At 41.6% G+C, this 15,738-nt stretch overlaps 1 protein-coding gene across 1 annotated transcript in view; it reads right to left on the bottom strand.

Moving 5' to 3' along the window:
- LOC131149921 (cation/H(+) antiporter 24) overlaps window positions 1-15,738 on the bottom strand; it is a 47,984-nt gene that overhangs the window by 17,250 nt on the left and 14,996 nt on the right. Inside the window, exon 2 of the mRNA XM_058100717.1 lies at window positions 10,992-11,097. Within this exon, the coding sequence (XP_057956700.1) occupies window positions 10,992-11,097 (106 nt within the window). The remainder of the gene's footprint in view (window positions 1-10,991; window positions 11,098-15,738) is intronic.

Genomic DNA, 15,738 nt, shown 5'->3' on the forward strand with positions numbered 1-15,738 from the left:
AATCTATAAACATCATCATATCATACTCGGTAAACATATATTTTCACATCTGTTAATAAATCATAACATACATAAAATCATCTGTTATAACTGTAGTACTGAAAACAAACCCAGGATGAATAGCTAGCTGGTGTCATGTATTACCCCCCATGACGGGTTGTGCAGCCCGACGGCGGGACCCGACAATGGCTGACCGACCACTGCCGAATCAAATATGTCTGTAAGTACAATGAGCCCGCCACACCCTGGTCCGGACTGTCAGGTGAACGTCCACACTCTACTGAAAGCCACATCGACTATCCATCTCCCATCCCCTCGTGGGATGGTTAGCACTAATTTGACGTAGATATCTGATCTACACATATAGCTACGGTACCGAGCCCCTGAACTGAATTAAACTAACATCCTGGTGGTGATAACATATAATACATGATCATATATATAACATCATTACGGTCTCGTGCCAAAAATATAGTAATTACGGCCTCGTGCCGAAAACATAAATACATGGCCTCGTGCCAATAACATAAATACGGCCTCGTGCCAATAACATACCAATAACATACATATATGGCCTCGCGCCAATAACATAAATACGGCCTCGTGCCGATAACATAAATATATGGCCTCGCGCCAAAATTGTTTCGGGTATATATATTCTGAAAATACATCATTTATCATATAATCGTCAAAACCATCACAACATAATTCATCTTTTCATAATACCTGAAAACATGTTTCGTTCGTAAAATTTTTCAAATCATAATACATTCCACGTAAAATAATATTCATGCCACACATGTGCTGTAAAAAAAAACCATGCTTCATATTCTAAAATCGTGAATTCCTTACATCTCACACATACATATACATTTTAATCATCATAGCAGTATTTTTCCAATCGTACATTTCATTCGTAATACACAATATAACATATGCTTTTCTGAAAATAAATTTACTCATAATCAATAATAATTTGTATGGAAAATTACTGCTTTAGTTTATTCCTTTACTTGGCTATTGAGAAATTCCTTAGAACTTAAATCCTACGCCCTTAGCGCCCGAAATTCAACTCCTGAAATTTACATTTTTCCCAGATTAATTAATCTATTTCTCCAAAATAATACTCATCTAACCTTTCCTAGGCTCCATATACCTCAAATTAATATTTAAACTATTATTTAACATCCTTACTTAATTTTCTAAATTTTTCTTGCGGGTCCTAAAACTATACCCGTGACGCTCACTGGGGCCCTAAATTTCAGAAATCCTACTTCAGTCCCAAATGCTTAATATTTTAGCATTTCTAAATTAATGTTAATTAATTAAAAATAAGTCCCTTAATAATCGCCGCACCCCAAATTTGGGGTTTTGGCCCGACACCCCCACGAGAATTCCGTTCCACTAGACTTGTAGAGAATCATCCCTAGATTCTTGTGGTGGTGTTCGTTCGTCAATTGGACTTATATTTTGCAAGAAATTAAAGAAAAAGGAAAAAATGGCTTACCTTAGGGAATACGCTTACGTCGCTCCTACCACCAATCTGCTTCGGTAGAAATTACGGCAGCAGCGAATGGAGTCCAGTAGTATCTTCGAATTTTCGATCGGGCAAAAATTTGTCACGAAATCGAGGAGAGAGGGAGAGAGAACGTGAGGAGAGAGAGAGAGAGAGAGAGAGAGTTCAGAGAGTTGTAGAGAAAAGAAAAGAAGAAGAAGAAGAAGAAGAAGAATAATAATAATAATAATAATAATAATAATAATAATAAATATACTTTGAATCTCCTAAAGCTTGTTGAAGCTTCAGGAGGATAAATATAATAATAATAATAATAATATATTTTTACTAAAAAAAATTAATTTTAATTAATTAATTTTTTTCTTTTTCTTTTTAAATTCGTTTAATTAATTAATTAATTAATTAATATATTTTTTTAATTAATTTTTATTTTTATTTTTTTGGAATCATTCTATTAATCTTTTATATCTCTTTTTGGGGTTTTTACACAAATTCTCGAATGGTGTCATCCCAATACTAGCCTGGAAGCTATTGTTATAAGCAAACTCCACTAATGGCAGAAACTGAATCCAACTACCCCCGAAGTCTAATACACAAGCCTGTAACATATCCTCCAAGATCTGTATCGTCCTCTCCGACTGTCCATCAGTCTGGGGGTGGAACGATGTACTGAAAGTAAGCTTTGTCCCCAATGCTTCCTACAAGCTCCTCCAAAATCGAAAAGTAAATCTTGGATCCCGATCTGAAACAATGGACATCGATATGCTGTGCATTCTCACTACCTCATGCACATACAGATCCGCTAGCCTACTCAAAGGGTAGCTAACCTTCGTCGGTACAAAATGAGCAGATTTCATCAACCTACCACAATTACCCAAATAGCATTCTGTTCGTGAAGCGCTGGTGGCAATCCAGTAACAAAATCCATGGAAATGTGCTCCCATTTCCACACCGAAATAGGCAAAGGCTGCAATGGCCCTGCCGACCTCTGATGTTCAACTTTCACCTGCTAACATGTCAGACACTGCTCCACAAACCAGGCAATATCCCTCTTTATACCGCTCCACCAAAAGGACTTGTGCAAATCCCGATACATTTTCGTACTACTCGGATGTACCGTATACAAAAAGCGATGCGCTTCCTCTAGAATCGTCCTTCTAATCTTATTATCGTTCGGAACACATAGTCTGGTCCCAAACCTTAACACACCTCTTTCAGAGATGTTAAACTCTGTAGCCAGTCCTTGCTGTACCTTTTCCTTAACCTCCGTCAACTCTGCATCACTAGCCTGCGGGGCCTTTATACGCCCAAACAAAGTCGGCTGGACCACCAAACTAGCAAGATAAGCTTGCTGAACACTAACCACCAACTCCATGCCAAGGCTTCCCAGATCTCATATGATATGATGCTGAGCTACAACTGCCGATACAGCCGCAAGCTTCGACTTCCGACTCAACGCATCAACTATCACATTAGCCTTTCTCGGGTGATAACTGATCATGCAATCGTAGTTCTTAATCAACTCTAGCCACCGCCTCTGCCTCATATTCAGCTCCTTCTGCGTGAAAAAGTACCTTAGGCTTTTGTGATCAGTGAAAATCTCGCACTGAACATCGTACAGGTAGTGTCGCCAGATCTTTAAGGCATAAACTACAGCAGCCAATTCCAGATCATGTGTAGGGTAATTCTTCTCATATTCCTTCAGTTGCCGAGAAGCATATGCTACCAGCTTACCCTGCTGCATAAGCACACATCCCAAACCCTTTAGAGACGCGTCGCTATAAATCACAAACCCACCATCCCCTGAAGGAATGGTCAAAACCGGAGCAGTAACTAGCTGGTGCTTCAACTCCTGAAAACATTGCTGGCAATCACTAGTCCACTCAAACTGAACTCCCCTCATGATAAATTGAGTCAGAGGTCTAGACAGTTTAAAGAATCCTTCCATAAACCGACGATAGTAACCCGCCAGTCCTAGAAAACTCCGAACCTCCTGCACACTCTTTGGTCTCGCCCACTCGACTATAGCTTCGATCTTACTAGGATCAACTGAGATACCGCCCTTAGACACCACATGGCCTAAGAATGAGATCTGATTGAACCAGAACTCACACTTCTTCAGCTTGGCATACAACTTCCTTTCTCGTAGAATCTGTAGCACTAACCTTAGATGATTCTCATGCTCTTCTGAACTCCTCGAGTATACCAGAATGTCATCGATAAACACCACTACGAACTGATCTAAATACTCATGAAACACCCTGTTAATCAATTCCATAAATACTGTCGGCGCATTGGTCAACCCAAATGGCATAACTAAGAACTTATAGTGGTCGTATCTAGTTCAGAAAGCAGTCTTCGCTACATCCTCAGACCTAACCCTCACCTGATGATACCCTGACCGTAGGTCGATTTTCGAAAAGACCTGCGTTCCCTGCAGCTGGTCAATGAGATCATCTATACGAGGCAATGGATAACGGTTCTTCACCGTCACCTTGTTAATCTCACAGTAATCAATGCACATGCATATCGACCCGTCCTTCTTCTTCACAAACAAAATTGGAGCTCCCCAGGGTGAAACACTCAGTCAAATAAAACCCTGGTCCAGTAGTTCTTGCAATTGCTCCTTTAACTCTCGTAGTTCTGTTGGAGCCATCCGGTACGGAGCTTTAGAGATCGGTGTCTTACTTGGCGGCAACTCTATCGTAAACTCCACCTCACGATTCGGAGGTAAACCAGGTAAATCATCAGGAAGCACATCCGAAAATTCATTGACTACCCGAATATCCTTGAGTCTTAACTCATCCCGCGGTGGTTCCTTTACACAAGCTAGGTACCCCTGACACTAGTCCAAGAGTAGTCTTCTCGCCTGTAACGCTGATAGAACCTATGGCATCAGATGCACACACGATCCTACGAACTCATACTCCTGCTCCCTAGGAGGCCTGAACACTACTACCTTCATACGACAATCAATCACAGCAAAACTGGAGAATAGCCAATCCATTCCCAATATGACGTCAAAACCACGCATGTCGTATACTACAAGGTTCGCTGGTAGCAGCCTCCCCTAGATCTCCACTAGGCAGTTCCCCAACAACTTACTACAGATCGTTACACTCCCAGTTGGCGTGGTCACAGACAACATCTTATTCATCATACAAGTTTTAACCCCACACAACTTCACAAAACTAGCAAATATGAACGAATGGGTTGCCCCTAAATCCTATAATACAACAGCTCTATTTGAAAGCAGTAACATGGTACCTGTCACCACGTTCCCAGCATGTTCCGCATCTGCTAGAGTCAGTGAATATACCCTCGCCCGAGCCGTGGTTGCCTGGTAGTTCCCCTGAGGTTTCTGATTACTCTCACGATTTTGGCTCTGTGCAGGCATATCTCTCCTCGATGCCTGATAGCTCTGTGACATGTGGCTCGGCTTGCCATAGTTGTAGCAATTTCCCCAGAACGGCTGACATTTGTCATCGTGCCTTTTATGGCACTTGGCGCATGGTAGGAGGGGTGGATCCCCATGATAACTCTGCCGCTGAGTGTTCTGCCGATACCCAGAATTGTAGTTCTTCTTCTTCTTCCACTGTCCCTACCGAGGACCACTCTGAGGACCAGAAGATACTGGCTTCTTCCTTTGATTCTGCACTACATCATCTCCCCGAAGGTCGGTCTCAACTATGGTGGCTTTATCCACTAAGACAGAGAACTCACGGATCTGCAGCATCCCCACAAGACGGCGGATGTCTTTTCTTAAACCCCTCTCAAACCTCCGAGCCTTCTCGAGCTCATTCGGAAGCAAGTACGGTGCAAATCGAGACAACTCGATAAACCTGGCAGCATACCTCTACACTATCAAAGTTCCCTGTGTCAGGCCCGAAAACTCATCAGCCTTCGCATCCCGAGTGGAGACCGAAAAGTATCTCTCGAAAAATACCTCCTTGAAGCGGCCCCACGTCATACCAGATGGACCAGCTCTCTGCCGTCCACCATCGCCTTGCCTCCCTAGTCAGCTGGAAGGTAGCATACAAGACCTTCTGCTTCTCAGTGCAGTGGAGGACTTCCAAAATCCTCTCTGTCTTCTCGACCTAATCCTCTGCCACTATCGGATCAGGTCCTCCAGTAAATGTCGGAGGGTGCACGTGTGTGAACCTCTCGATGGTACACCCCGCATTAGTAGGAGAGCTCTCGCATCTCCTAACACTTCGCCCAATCTCTTGAATCACCTGTATCGCCAAACCACAAGACACAGAAGAAGACTCATCGCTTGCTGTCTCCTCGGAGCCACTCTCCAAGTTATTATCCTTGGGCTCCATTCTGAAAACAAAATAGGAATTGGTTGGAATTTCTATATTATACACCGTTAACACAATCATAGACCTAATCATGTCAACTATTACTCTCACTGATCTAAGCCTGTCCCATCACACTGACATGAATCCATCAATGGTCTACCCTGCCTTTACTGGAATCGTCATCCTAGGAAAAACACGGAATACCGCCAACAAATCCCGATCTAGCAACCAAACAACCCTCGATCAACACTACCCATTTCCTACATCCTATACTCTGGTATGTACATATCAGTACTCCTAACCAAGTCTACAAGACCTAGTAACCTGATTAGCTCTGATACCAAGCAGTCACGCCCCGAACCCGCAGATTAGTCCCAGGTGTGAAAAAAAAAAAAATAATAATAATATATTTTATTAATAAAAATAAAAATAAATTTTATTTATTATTTTTTCTTTTTTTTTTTTATAAATTTGATTGATTAATTAATTAATTAATTTATTTATTTTTTGGGAATCACTCTACTAATCTTCTATAACCCCTTTTGGGGTTATTACATTCTCCCCTCCTTATAAAAATTTCGTCATTGAAATTTGTCATTCCCCTGTTTCCCTTCTTTAGCGAAAAAATTTCTAATTTTTATTAATTACCCTCATTTATGGCGGATGAATACCGTGGTTACAACAAGGGTTCTGGGAGATTACAACTATTCAAAATTCTCCCAAAACCATTCATGTTTCAAAACTAAAAACCCTATCTATCTTATGTTACACTATACAAATAAAAACTACACAATATTATTTTTTTTACTTTGACTGGCTCAACTCTAAACTCCACTGAATAAGTTTGGATATATCTGGCGCATCTGATCATCTAGTTCTCAGGAAGCCTCCTCAATGGCATGGTTGCTCCATAGAACTTTTACTAATGGAATCTTCTTCGTGCGTCGTTCCTGTTCCTTTTATTCAAGAATTTACAATGGCACTTCCTCATAAGCTAAAGTATCTCCCAACTCCAGTGCTTCATAGTTGATCACATGGGAGGGGTTTGGAACGTATTTTCTCAGCATAGAAACGTGGAATACGTCATGGATCCTAGATAGGACCTCTGGTAATGCTAAACGATAGGCAACTGGACCCACTCTTTCAAGAATCTCAAATGATCCAATATACCTAGGGCTCAGCTTACTCTTCCTCCCGAACCTCATAACTCCCTTCATCGGTGCCACCTTCAGGAACACGTGATCTCCTACATCAAACTCTAATTCTCTCCAATGAGTATCAGCATAACTCTTCTGCCAGCTTTGCGCTGTCCTGATCCTATCTCTGATGAGTCTGAATTTACCCTGAGTCTGCTGTATCAGCTCTGGCCCCAATACCTGTCTCTCTCCAACCTCATCCCAGTACAACGGGGATCGGCACCTCCTGCCATAAAGCGTCTCATACGGTGCCATCCCAATGCTGGCCTGGTAGCTATTGTTATACGCAAACTCAACCAGTGGCAGATACTACATCCAACGACCTCCAGAGTCCAACACAAATGCTCGTAGCATATCCTCCAGAATCTGTATCGTCCTCTCCGTCTGTCCATCTGTCTGAGGATGAAAAGTTGTGCTAAACGACAACTAAGAACCCATGGCCCCTTGCAGACTATTCCAAAAACGAGATATGAACCGTGGGTCTCTATCTGAAACTATGGACATTGGGACGCCAGGGAGCCTAACTATCTCCTAGATGTATAACTCAGCCAATCTGTCCATGGAGTAGCTAACTCTGATTGGAAAAAAGTGGATAGTCTTTGTCAGTCGATCCACCACTACCCAAATAGCATCCTGTCCATGCAATGCCGACGGTAATATTAAAACGAAATCCATCGCTATATGCTCCCACTTCCACTCAGGAATGTGGAGTGGTTGCAATGATCCCGTTAGTCTCTAGTGCTCAGCCTTCACTTGCTGGTATGTCAAACATTGATCCACAAACTGAGCTATCTCCCTCTTCATGTTACTCCACCAAAAGGACTCTCGAAGATCCTTGTACATTTTAGTGCTACATGGATGTACAGTATATAGGGACCGATGTGCTTCCTCCAGAATGACCCTCTTGATCTCAGGATCGGCAGGAACGCATAACCTGGTACAGAACCTCAAGGTTCCATCATCTGAAATGCTGAACTCAGTTTCCTGACCATCTTGTACTTTTCCCATAAGCTCTACTAGTTCTACGTCATTCCTCTAGGCTGCTTTAATCGTCTTCTGTAGAGTCGACTGCAAAACTAAGTCAGCAATGAACGCCTGGTGATCGCCCTCTACTAGCTCCACACCGAGCCTCTCCAGATCCATCTCGATCGAATGCTGAATCTCCACTGCAGATATAGATGAATCCACTAATTTTTGGCTCAAAGCATCAGCGACCACATTAGCCTTTCATGGGTGGTAGCTGATAGTGCAGTCGTAATCCTTTATTAGCTCCAGCCATCTCCTCTACCTCATATTCAATTACTTCTGCATGAACAAATACTTTAAAATGTTAAGGTCAGTAAATATCTCACACCTACCCCCATATAGATAGTGCCTCCAAATCTTCAGCGCATAAACAACCGCCGCCAACTCCAGATCATGAGTAGGGTAGTTTTTCTCATATTCTTTCAACTGTCATGAGACATAGACTATCACTCTCCCTCACTGCATCAACACGCATTCGACCCCTTTATGGGACGCATCACTATAAATTATGAACCCCTCTTCTCCTAAAGGAATCGTCAACACAAGCGCAGTGATGAGTCGCTGCTTCAATTCCTGGAAGCTCTGTTCACATTCATCAGACCACTCAAACTTCACTCCCTTCCTAGTCAATCGGGTAAATGGACCTGACAATCAAGAGAAGCCCTCAACAAACCTGCGATAGTACCCAGCCAATCCCAGGAAACTCCTGATCTCGTGCATGTTCTTTGGTCGTACCCAACCTATTACCACCTCAATCTTACTCGGATCAACAGAAATACCACCCCTGGATATAACGTGTCCAAGGAAGGTAACCTGTTCTAGCCAGAACTCACACTTCTTGAGCTTCGTATAAAGCTTCTTCTCTCGCAATACCTGAAGCACTACACTTAGATGCTCCTCATGCTCCTCTGGGCTCTTCGAATACACCAATATATCATCAATAAATACTACCACAAACTGATCCAAGTACTGGTGAAAGACTCTGTTCATCAAATCCATAAACACTGCAAGAGCATTCGTTAACCCAAACGGCATAACTAGAAATTCATAGTGACCATGCCGTGTTCTGAATGCCTCTTCAGAACATCTTTCGCCCTGACTTTCACCTAATGGTACCCAAAGAGTAAATCTATCTTCGAAAAGATCTGTATCCCCTGTAACTAATCAAAAAAATCATCGATACGCGGGAGCGGGTATTTATTCTTGATAGTAACTTTGTTTATTTCTCGATAGTCGATGCACAACCTCATCGAGCCATCCTTCTTCCTCACAAACAAAATTGGTACTCCCCAGGGCGACACACTGGGCTGAACAAATCCCTTATCTCACATCTCCTGCAACTGCTCTTTCAATTCTTTCAGCTCTGCCAGTGCCATTCTATACGGCGCCTTCGAAATAGGCGTTGTCCCTGGAACCAAATCAATAACGAACTCTACCTCACAATCAGGAGGTAGTCCCGGCAAATCCTCTGGGAATACATCAGAAAAATCCCTCACCACTAGGATATCCTCCACCCTCAGTTTCCTTTCTGATACAGCCTTCACACAGGCTAATTATCTCTGACAACCTTCTGATAGCAACCTACGTGCCTGAATAACAGATAGTAACTGAGGTGGAGTGCGCACACGTGATAGCAAGAATCTGCACTCCTATCCCTTTGGAGGTCTGAATACTACCACTCTCTGATGGCAAGCAATGCTAGCATAGAGGGCAGCTAGCCAATCCATACCCAAGATTACCTCAAACCCATGCATGTCTAAAACCACCAGATTAGCCAACAAAGACCTCCCCTGAATATCCACTGGACAGTCCTTGAGTACCTTTCTACATACCCCTACAACCCCAGTCGGCGTAGCAACAGACAAACTAATTTCTAACTGTTGAGGCTTAAACCCACACAATTTAACATAATCCCAGACGATAAACGAATGCGTCGCCGCAGAATCAAACAAAACAGTAGCTTTAAATGACATTATTGAAACCGTACCTGTCACCACATCTCCCACCGCCTCAGTATCTCCCGATGTCAGTGCATAAACTCGCGTCGGTGCAGTATTCCTCTGCTGCCTACCTCGAGGTGCCTAGTAGCCTCCTCTGTACTGGTTGAGGAGCAGCTGCTACCGCTGGTGGTGCCTGGCAGTTCCGCACAATATGCCCAAGCTGATGGCACTGATAGCAGACAACCTCTCTCACTCGGCACTCTCCTGGGTGCCTCAAACATTTGGGACAAGGAGGGGGTATCTGTCTGCCCTGCACTGCTCGATCTCTTCCTTCCTGTCGTCGTTCTCCCTTAGTATCATATCTCCTCCACAGCCTTCGACTGGGCCCTGCCTGAAAATTAGAAGGCACGGGCCTCTTCCTTTGGCTCGGGGCTGCTGCGTCTCTCTGTATGCTGCTCTCAATCACTGCAGCCCTGTCCACTATCTCCGAGAAGGTTTTAGCTCGGAAACCTACCACTTGCTCATACAAGTTCTGTCTCAGGCCCTCCTCAAACTTCCTTGCCTTCCTTTCCTCATCTGGCACCATATACGAGGCGAACCGGGATAGCTCAACAAATCTCACTGCGTACTGCTGCATCGTCATAGACCCCTTTGTCAAATACAGAAACTTTGATCCCTTTGCGCTCCTGACCGTAGCGGGAAAGTACCATTCGAAGAAAATCTCCCTAAAGCCACTCCATGTCATCACTATAGGATCCGGCATCTGCTCCTCCAGTACTCTCACTGACCTCCACCAGTGTTTAGCCTCCCCAGTCAATTTAAAAGTGGCAAATAACACCCTTTGCTTGTCTGTACGTGAGAGGACTGCCAGTATGTCCTCTATGTTCTGAACCCAGTTCTCTGCTACTAGTGGGTCCACTTCTCCTGCAAAAGATGGAGGTTGTATACGTGTGAACTGCTCGATCGTGCAGCTCCTCTCCCCCGAGCTCCTAGCCATCTCAGCCATCACCTGCTGAGTGACGCTATGCAATACCGCGTCAGGGTCTGCACCACCCATACTGGAAGGTCCTACTTCACCACCTCCTGCATTCGTGTTATTGTTTCCCGGATCCATCCTGCAAAGGAAACAGCTAATCTCAGCATACAATTACTATTACACAACCCATACACTTGAATAACTCATAAATTATTCTTCTATTCACATCCTTAATCCCCATTTAAGACTTAGTCCTACCACTCAGAAACAAGACCCAACGGTAGTATCCATGGTTTTCCTGAAATCGTCACCCTAAGAAAAACACAGAAACAACCCCAGTACTCCTATCTCTAGGCCGCAAGATAGAATCCTAAATTCTCACTTCATCCTTTAACAACCACTTACTCACATTTCAATCTACCCATCTCCTATTTTCCTCAAAATCCACTCCTATACTCTGGTATTGTATTCCGCTGTCTACTAAAGTCTATAGAACCTAGCAACCTAGACTCTAATACCAAACTGTGACGCCCCGATTTTCGTATCAATTTTTTTTTTCAATAATAAATAAATAATCACACATCATCCACAACACCCACAAATCGGCCACGTCAACAATCCTACTATCATTCATACGACCCGACCCGCATTGGTACCGAGTAAAAAGTTATTTTATTATACAACCTAACAGCGGAAGACAGTATATACATATAAGTCAGAATACAATACCCAGAGTATCAATATACACATATACACAATACTATCTCATACCCAATAACAATACAACCCTAATCCAAACTCACCCTGTATATCACGGTTCCAACTCCCTACTATCACGGAGCTTTATCACCCGGTCAGTCTCTGTTCCCTGAAAAAACTTAGATAAATTGGGTGAGACACATCTCAGTAAGAAGGAATAAATTATTTATAGTGTGTGGCCATATAAGTTCAATTATAATACACTTTACTTTTCAAATCATCGTTTCATCTGAGAAAATACACCGATATACATATTCTCATAATCATATAGATATACAACACAAGCTTTTATAAGCTCTAAAATCATTTCTCAAATTCAATAATTTCCAATTCATATTTACCGCGAAGTTCCTAAGAATATGGAAGATTACCCGCCCATACAAGTAGCTTCCCTCTGCCTTAACACGTTATGCAACCACGTATGGCCACATCTGATACCTATAAGGGCACTCACCTTACTTAGCAAGCCCTCAGGCGGAGAGTTTCACTTCGCCTTAAATATGTATATTATCAACTCACATGGTTCCATTTCTCAATTTTATCATTCTTTATTTCTTAATTTCCATTCTTTCTTTTATTTCTCATTTTAGTCAATTTTATCATTCTTTCACTTTCCATTTTCATTTTATTTTTCGGCTCATGAGTATCCTTGGTATCAAATACCAACATCGCGTCTGTAACTCATGGCCACCCTAAGGATCTTTCTATCCACACCATGCTTCCCCCCATGGTCAAGGTTGTGCGGCCCGAAGGCTGGATCTAACCGCAGTTGGCCGACTCGGTTATATCAAATATCATATCACATATCGCGTCTGTAATGTGACTGGCTAGCCTATAACCCTGATCCGGACTCAGAGGGCCCAACAACCTTACACAATGGCACAGTCGACTGTCATGCCACACACTCCAAGAGTCCGTGTGGTTGCATTGACACCATTAGCAATGGTACCGTACTCAATATCATAACCATCCAACAGGGTTTATCATCACATACCCACAATCATTATGCGGTATTGACATTTTATCATTCATATTTCACGTATTTCCACATTTCTCATTTTCATATTGCAGAATAAATATTGCAATATTTTCATTTCACATATTTACTTTTCAATACCAGTATTCTGAACACATTTTATCATTTAAATGATATTGTCTCAGTTCATAATTCATCTCATCTCATACTATCATATACATATCTTATTTCACAATTACTCAATATTTCTCAAAATACATTTCCAAATTTCACCTTTCTTCATTTTCTCAGAGAATACATTTTTTGCACATTTCACTTTCATCATTTTCCTACATTTCAATTCTCATACTAAAACACATTTCAGTATCACATATTTCACAGGGTAAATCATCTAATTCAGTTTAAACATTTCTCAATACAAATCATATGCCACACAAATTTCATCTTATATTTATATCATAATAAATTTCAGGTAAAATAACATACGCCATTTTCACATATTTCTCAACCCATAATTTTCATAAAAAGACTGTTATAATTTATTCCCCTTACCTGGCTTACTGAGAGTCTCGTTAGAATTCCAAATCCTACGCCCTTGGCGCCCAAAATTCAACTCCTGCAATTTGCATTTTCCCCAAATTAATTAATCTATTTCTCCAAAATGATACTCATCTAGCCTTCCCTAGGCTCCATATACCTCAAATTAATATTTAAACTATTATTTAACAACCCCACTTAATTTTTTAAATTTTGCATGCGGGTCCCAAAATTACACGTGCGGCACTCACCCGACCCTTAAATTCCAGAAATCCTACTTCAGCCCCAGATGCTCAATATTTTAGCATTTCTAAATTAATGCAAATTAATTAAAAATAAGCCCCTTAATAACCCCCGTATCCCAAATTTGGGGTTTTGGCCAGACAACCCAACGAGAATATCGTCCCGCTAGACTTGTAGAGAATCATCCCTAGATTCTCGTGGTGGTGTCCATTCGTCAATTGGACTTATAATATGCAAGAAATTAAAGAAAAATGGGAAATTGGCTTACCCCAGGAGATATGCCTACGCTGCTCCTATCCAGTAGAAATGACAGCAGCAAAGAATGGAGTCTAGTGTTATCTTCGGATTTTTGATCAAGCGAAAATCCGTCACGAAATCAAGGAGAGAGGGAGAGAGAATGAGAGGAGAGAGAGTTCATAGTTGCGAAGGAAGAGAAAAGAAAAGAAGAAGAAGAAGAAGAAGAAGAAGAAGAAAAAGAAGAAGAAAAGCTGGGGGTGGGGGGGGGGGGCACGCCAATCTACAATTCAGGATTCTACTTGAAGCTTCTTTGAAGCTTCAAGTAGGTTAATAATAATAATAGTAATAATTAATATTAATAATAATATATTTTATTAATAAAAATAAAAATAAATTTTATTTATTATTATTTTTTTATAAATTCGATTAATTAATTATTATTATTTTTTTTTTTTTGGAATCACTCTACTAATCTTCTATAACCCTTTTTGGGGTTCTTACACTTGGTACTTCTGAATTTTAGTTTTGTCTCAACATCTCGACGTGGTTGTCCCAGTTGGTCGCTAGGTCGAGCACTTGATTAAACCTTGTAATAATTCAATCTCAGTCTGACCCTTGGAGTTTGTAGTGGAAGACTAAGTCGCTCCTGTGGTTTGCTGGTCACGCCACATGATCGAGCATCATCTTCATGTCCACTTATACTCTAAAGCTTCTGGAGCTTGGCTAAACGCCTGAATTCGAGCGTGAATCCTCTAAATTCTCCTTGGCTTCCTGTAATGTCTAACTCCATGGTTTTAACCTGTTTTTCTTGAAAATACAAACAAACCTTGCATAACTCTGAACAATGATAACTCTGGGTTAATATATAATAAAATGAGGATAAACATACGTAAATGAGGGTACAAAATCATATATTTTAGGGACTCATCACAGATTTTTAGAACATACACCGCTGCAGTTAACTCCAAATCATATACCGAGTAGTTCTTTTCATATTCCTTAAGTTGCTGAGAGGCGTATACAATAACCCTCCCGTGCTACATTGACACACACCCGAGACCTTTCTGGGATGCATCACTATATATAATAAATTCATCCACTCCTGATGTTATCAATAATACCGATGTAGTGACAAGGCGCCTCTTCAACTCCTGGAAGCTCTTCTCATACTCGTCGGTCCATTCAAACTTTACATTTTTCCTCATGAGTTGTGTCAGTGGACCTGATAATCTAGAAAATCCATCCACAAAATACCGATAGTACCCTAACAAACCTAAGAAACTTTTGATTTCCTGTACGTTTCCCAGTCTTACCCAATTCACCACTGCTTCTGTCTTACTTGGATATACTGATATGCCATCCGCATAGATCACATGCCCGAGGAAAGTGACCTATCTCAACCAGAATTAACACTTCTTAAACTTGGTGAACATCTTATTTTCTCTAAACACCTGCAATACCAGTCTCAGATGATCCTCGTGCTCCTCAAAACTCTTTGAATAAACCAGTATATCATCTATAAAGACGACAACAAACTGGTCCAGGTACTGATGGAATACCTGATTCATCTGATCCATAAATGCTACGGGTACAATAGTCAGACCAAATGGCATAACTAAAAACTCATAATGACTATATTTGGTCCTGAATGCTGTCTTCTGAACATCCTCAACTTTAATTTTCACTTGATGGTATCCTGACCAAAGATCAATCTTGGAATAGACCTGGGTTCCATGGAGCTAGTAAAATAAGTCATCGATTCTAGAAAGAGGGTACGTATTCTTGATCATCACTTTATTTATCTCCCTATAATCCATGCACATTCTTAACGTTCCATCCTTCTTTTTTACAAACAGAACCGATGCTCCCCAAGGCGACACGCTAGGCCTGATAAACCCTTTATCTAATAACTTTTGCAACTGGTCTTTCAGCTCGTTTAGTTTGACTGGAGCTATCCTGTAGGGTGCTTTAGATATCGGTGCTAACCCTGAAAATAACTACACAGCAAACTCAATTTCCCGATCTAGT

The sequence above is a fragment of the Malania oleifera genome, chromosome 2 (assembly GCF_029873635.1).
Source record: "Malania oleifera isolate guangnan ecotype guangnan chromosome 2, ASM2987363v1, whole genome shotgun sequence".
Taxonomy (NCBI): domain Eukaryota; kingdom Viridiplantae; phylum Streptophyta; class Magnoliopsida; order Santalales; family Ximeniaceae; genus Malania; species Malania oleifera.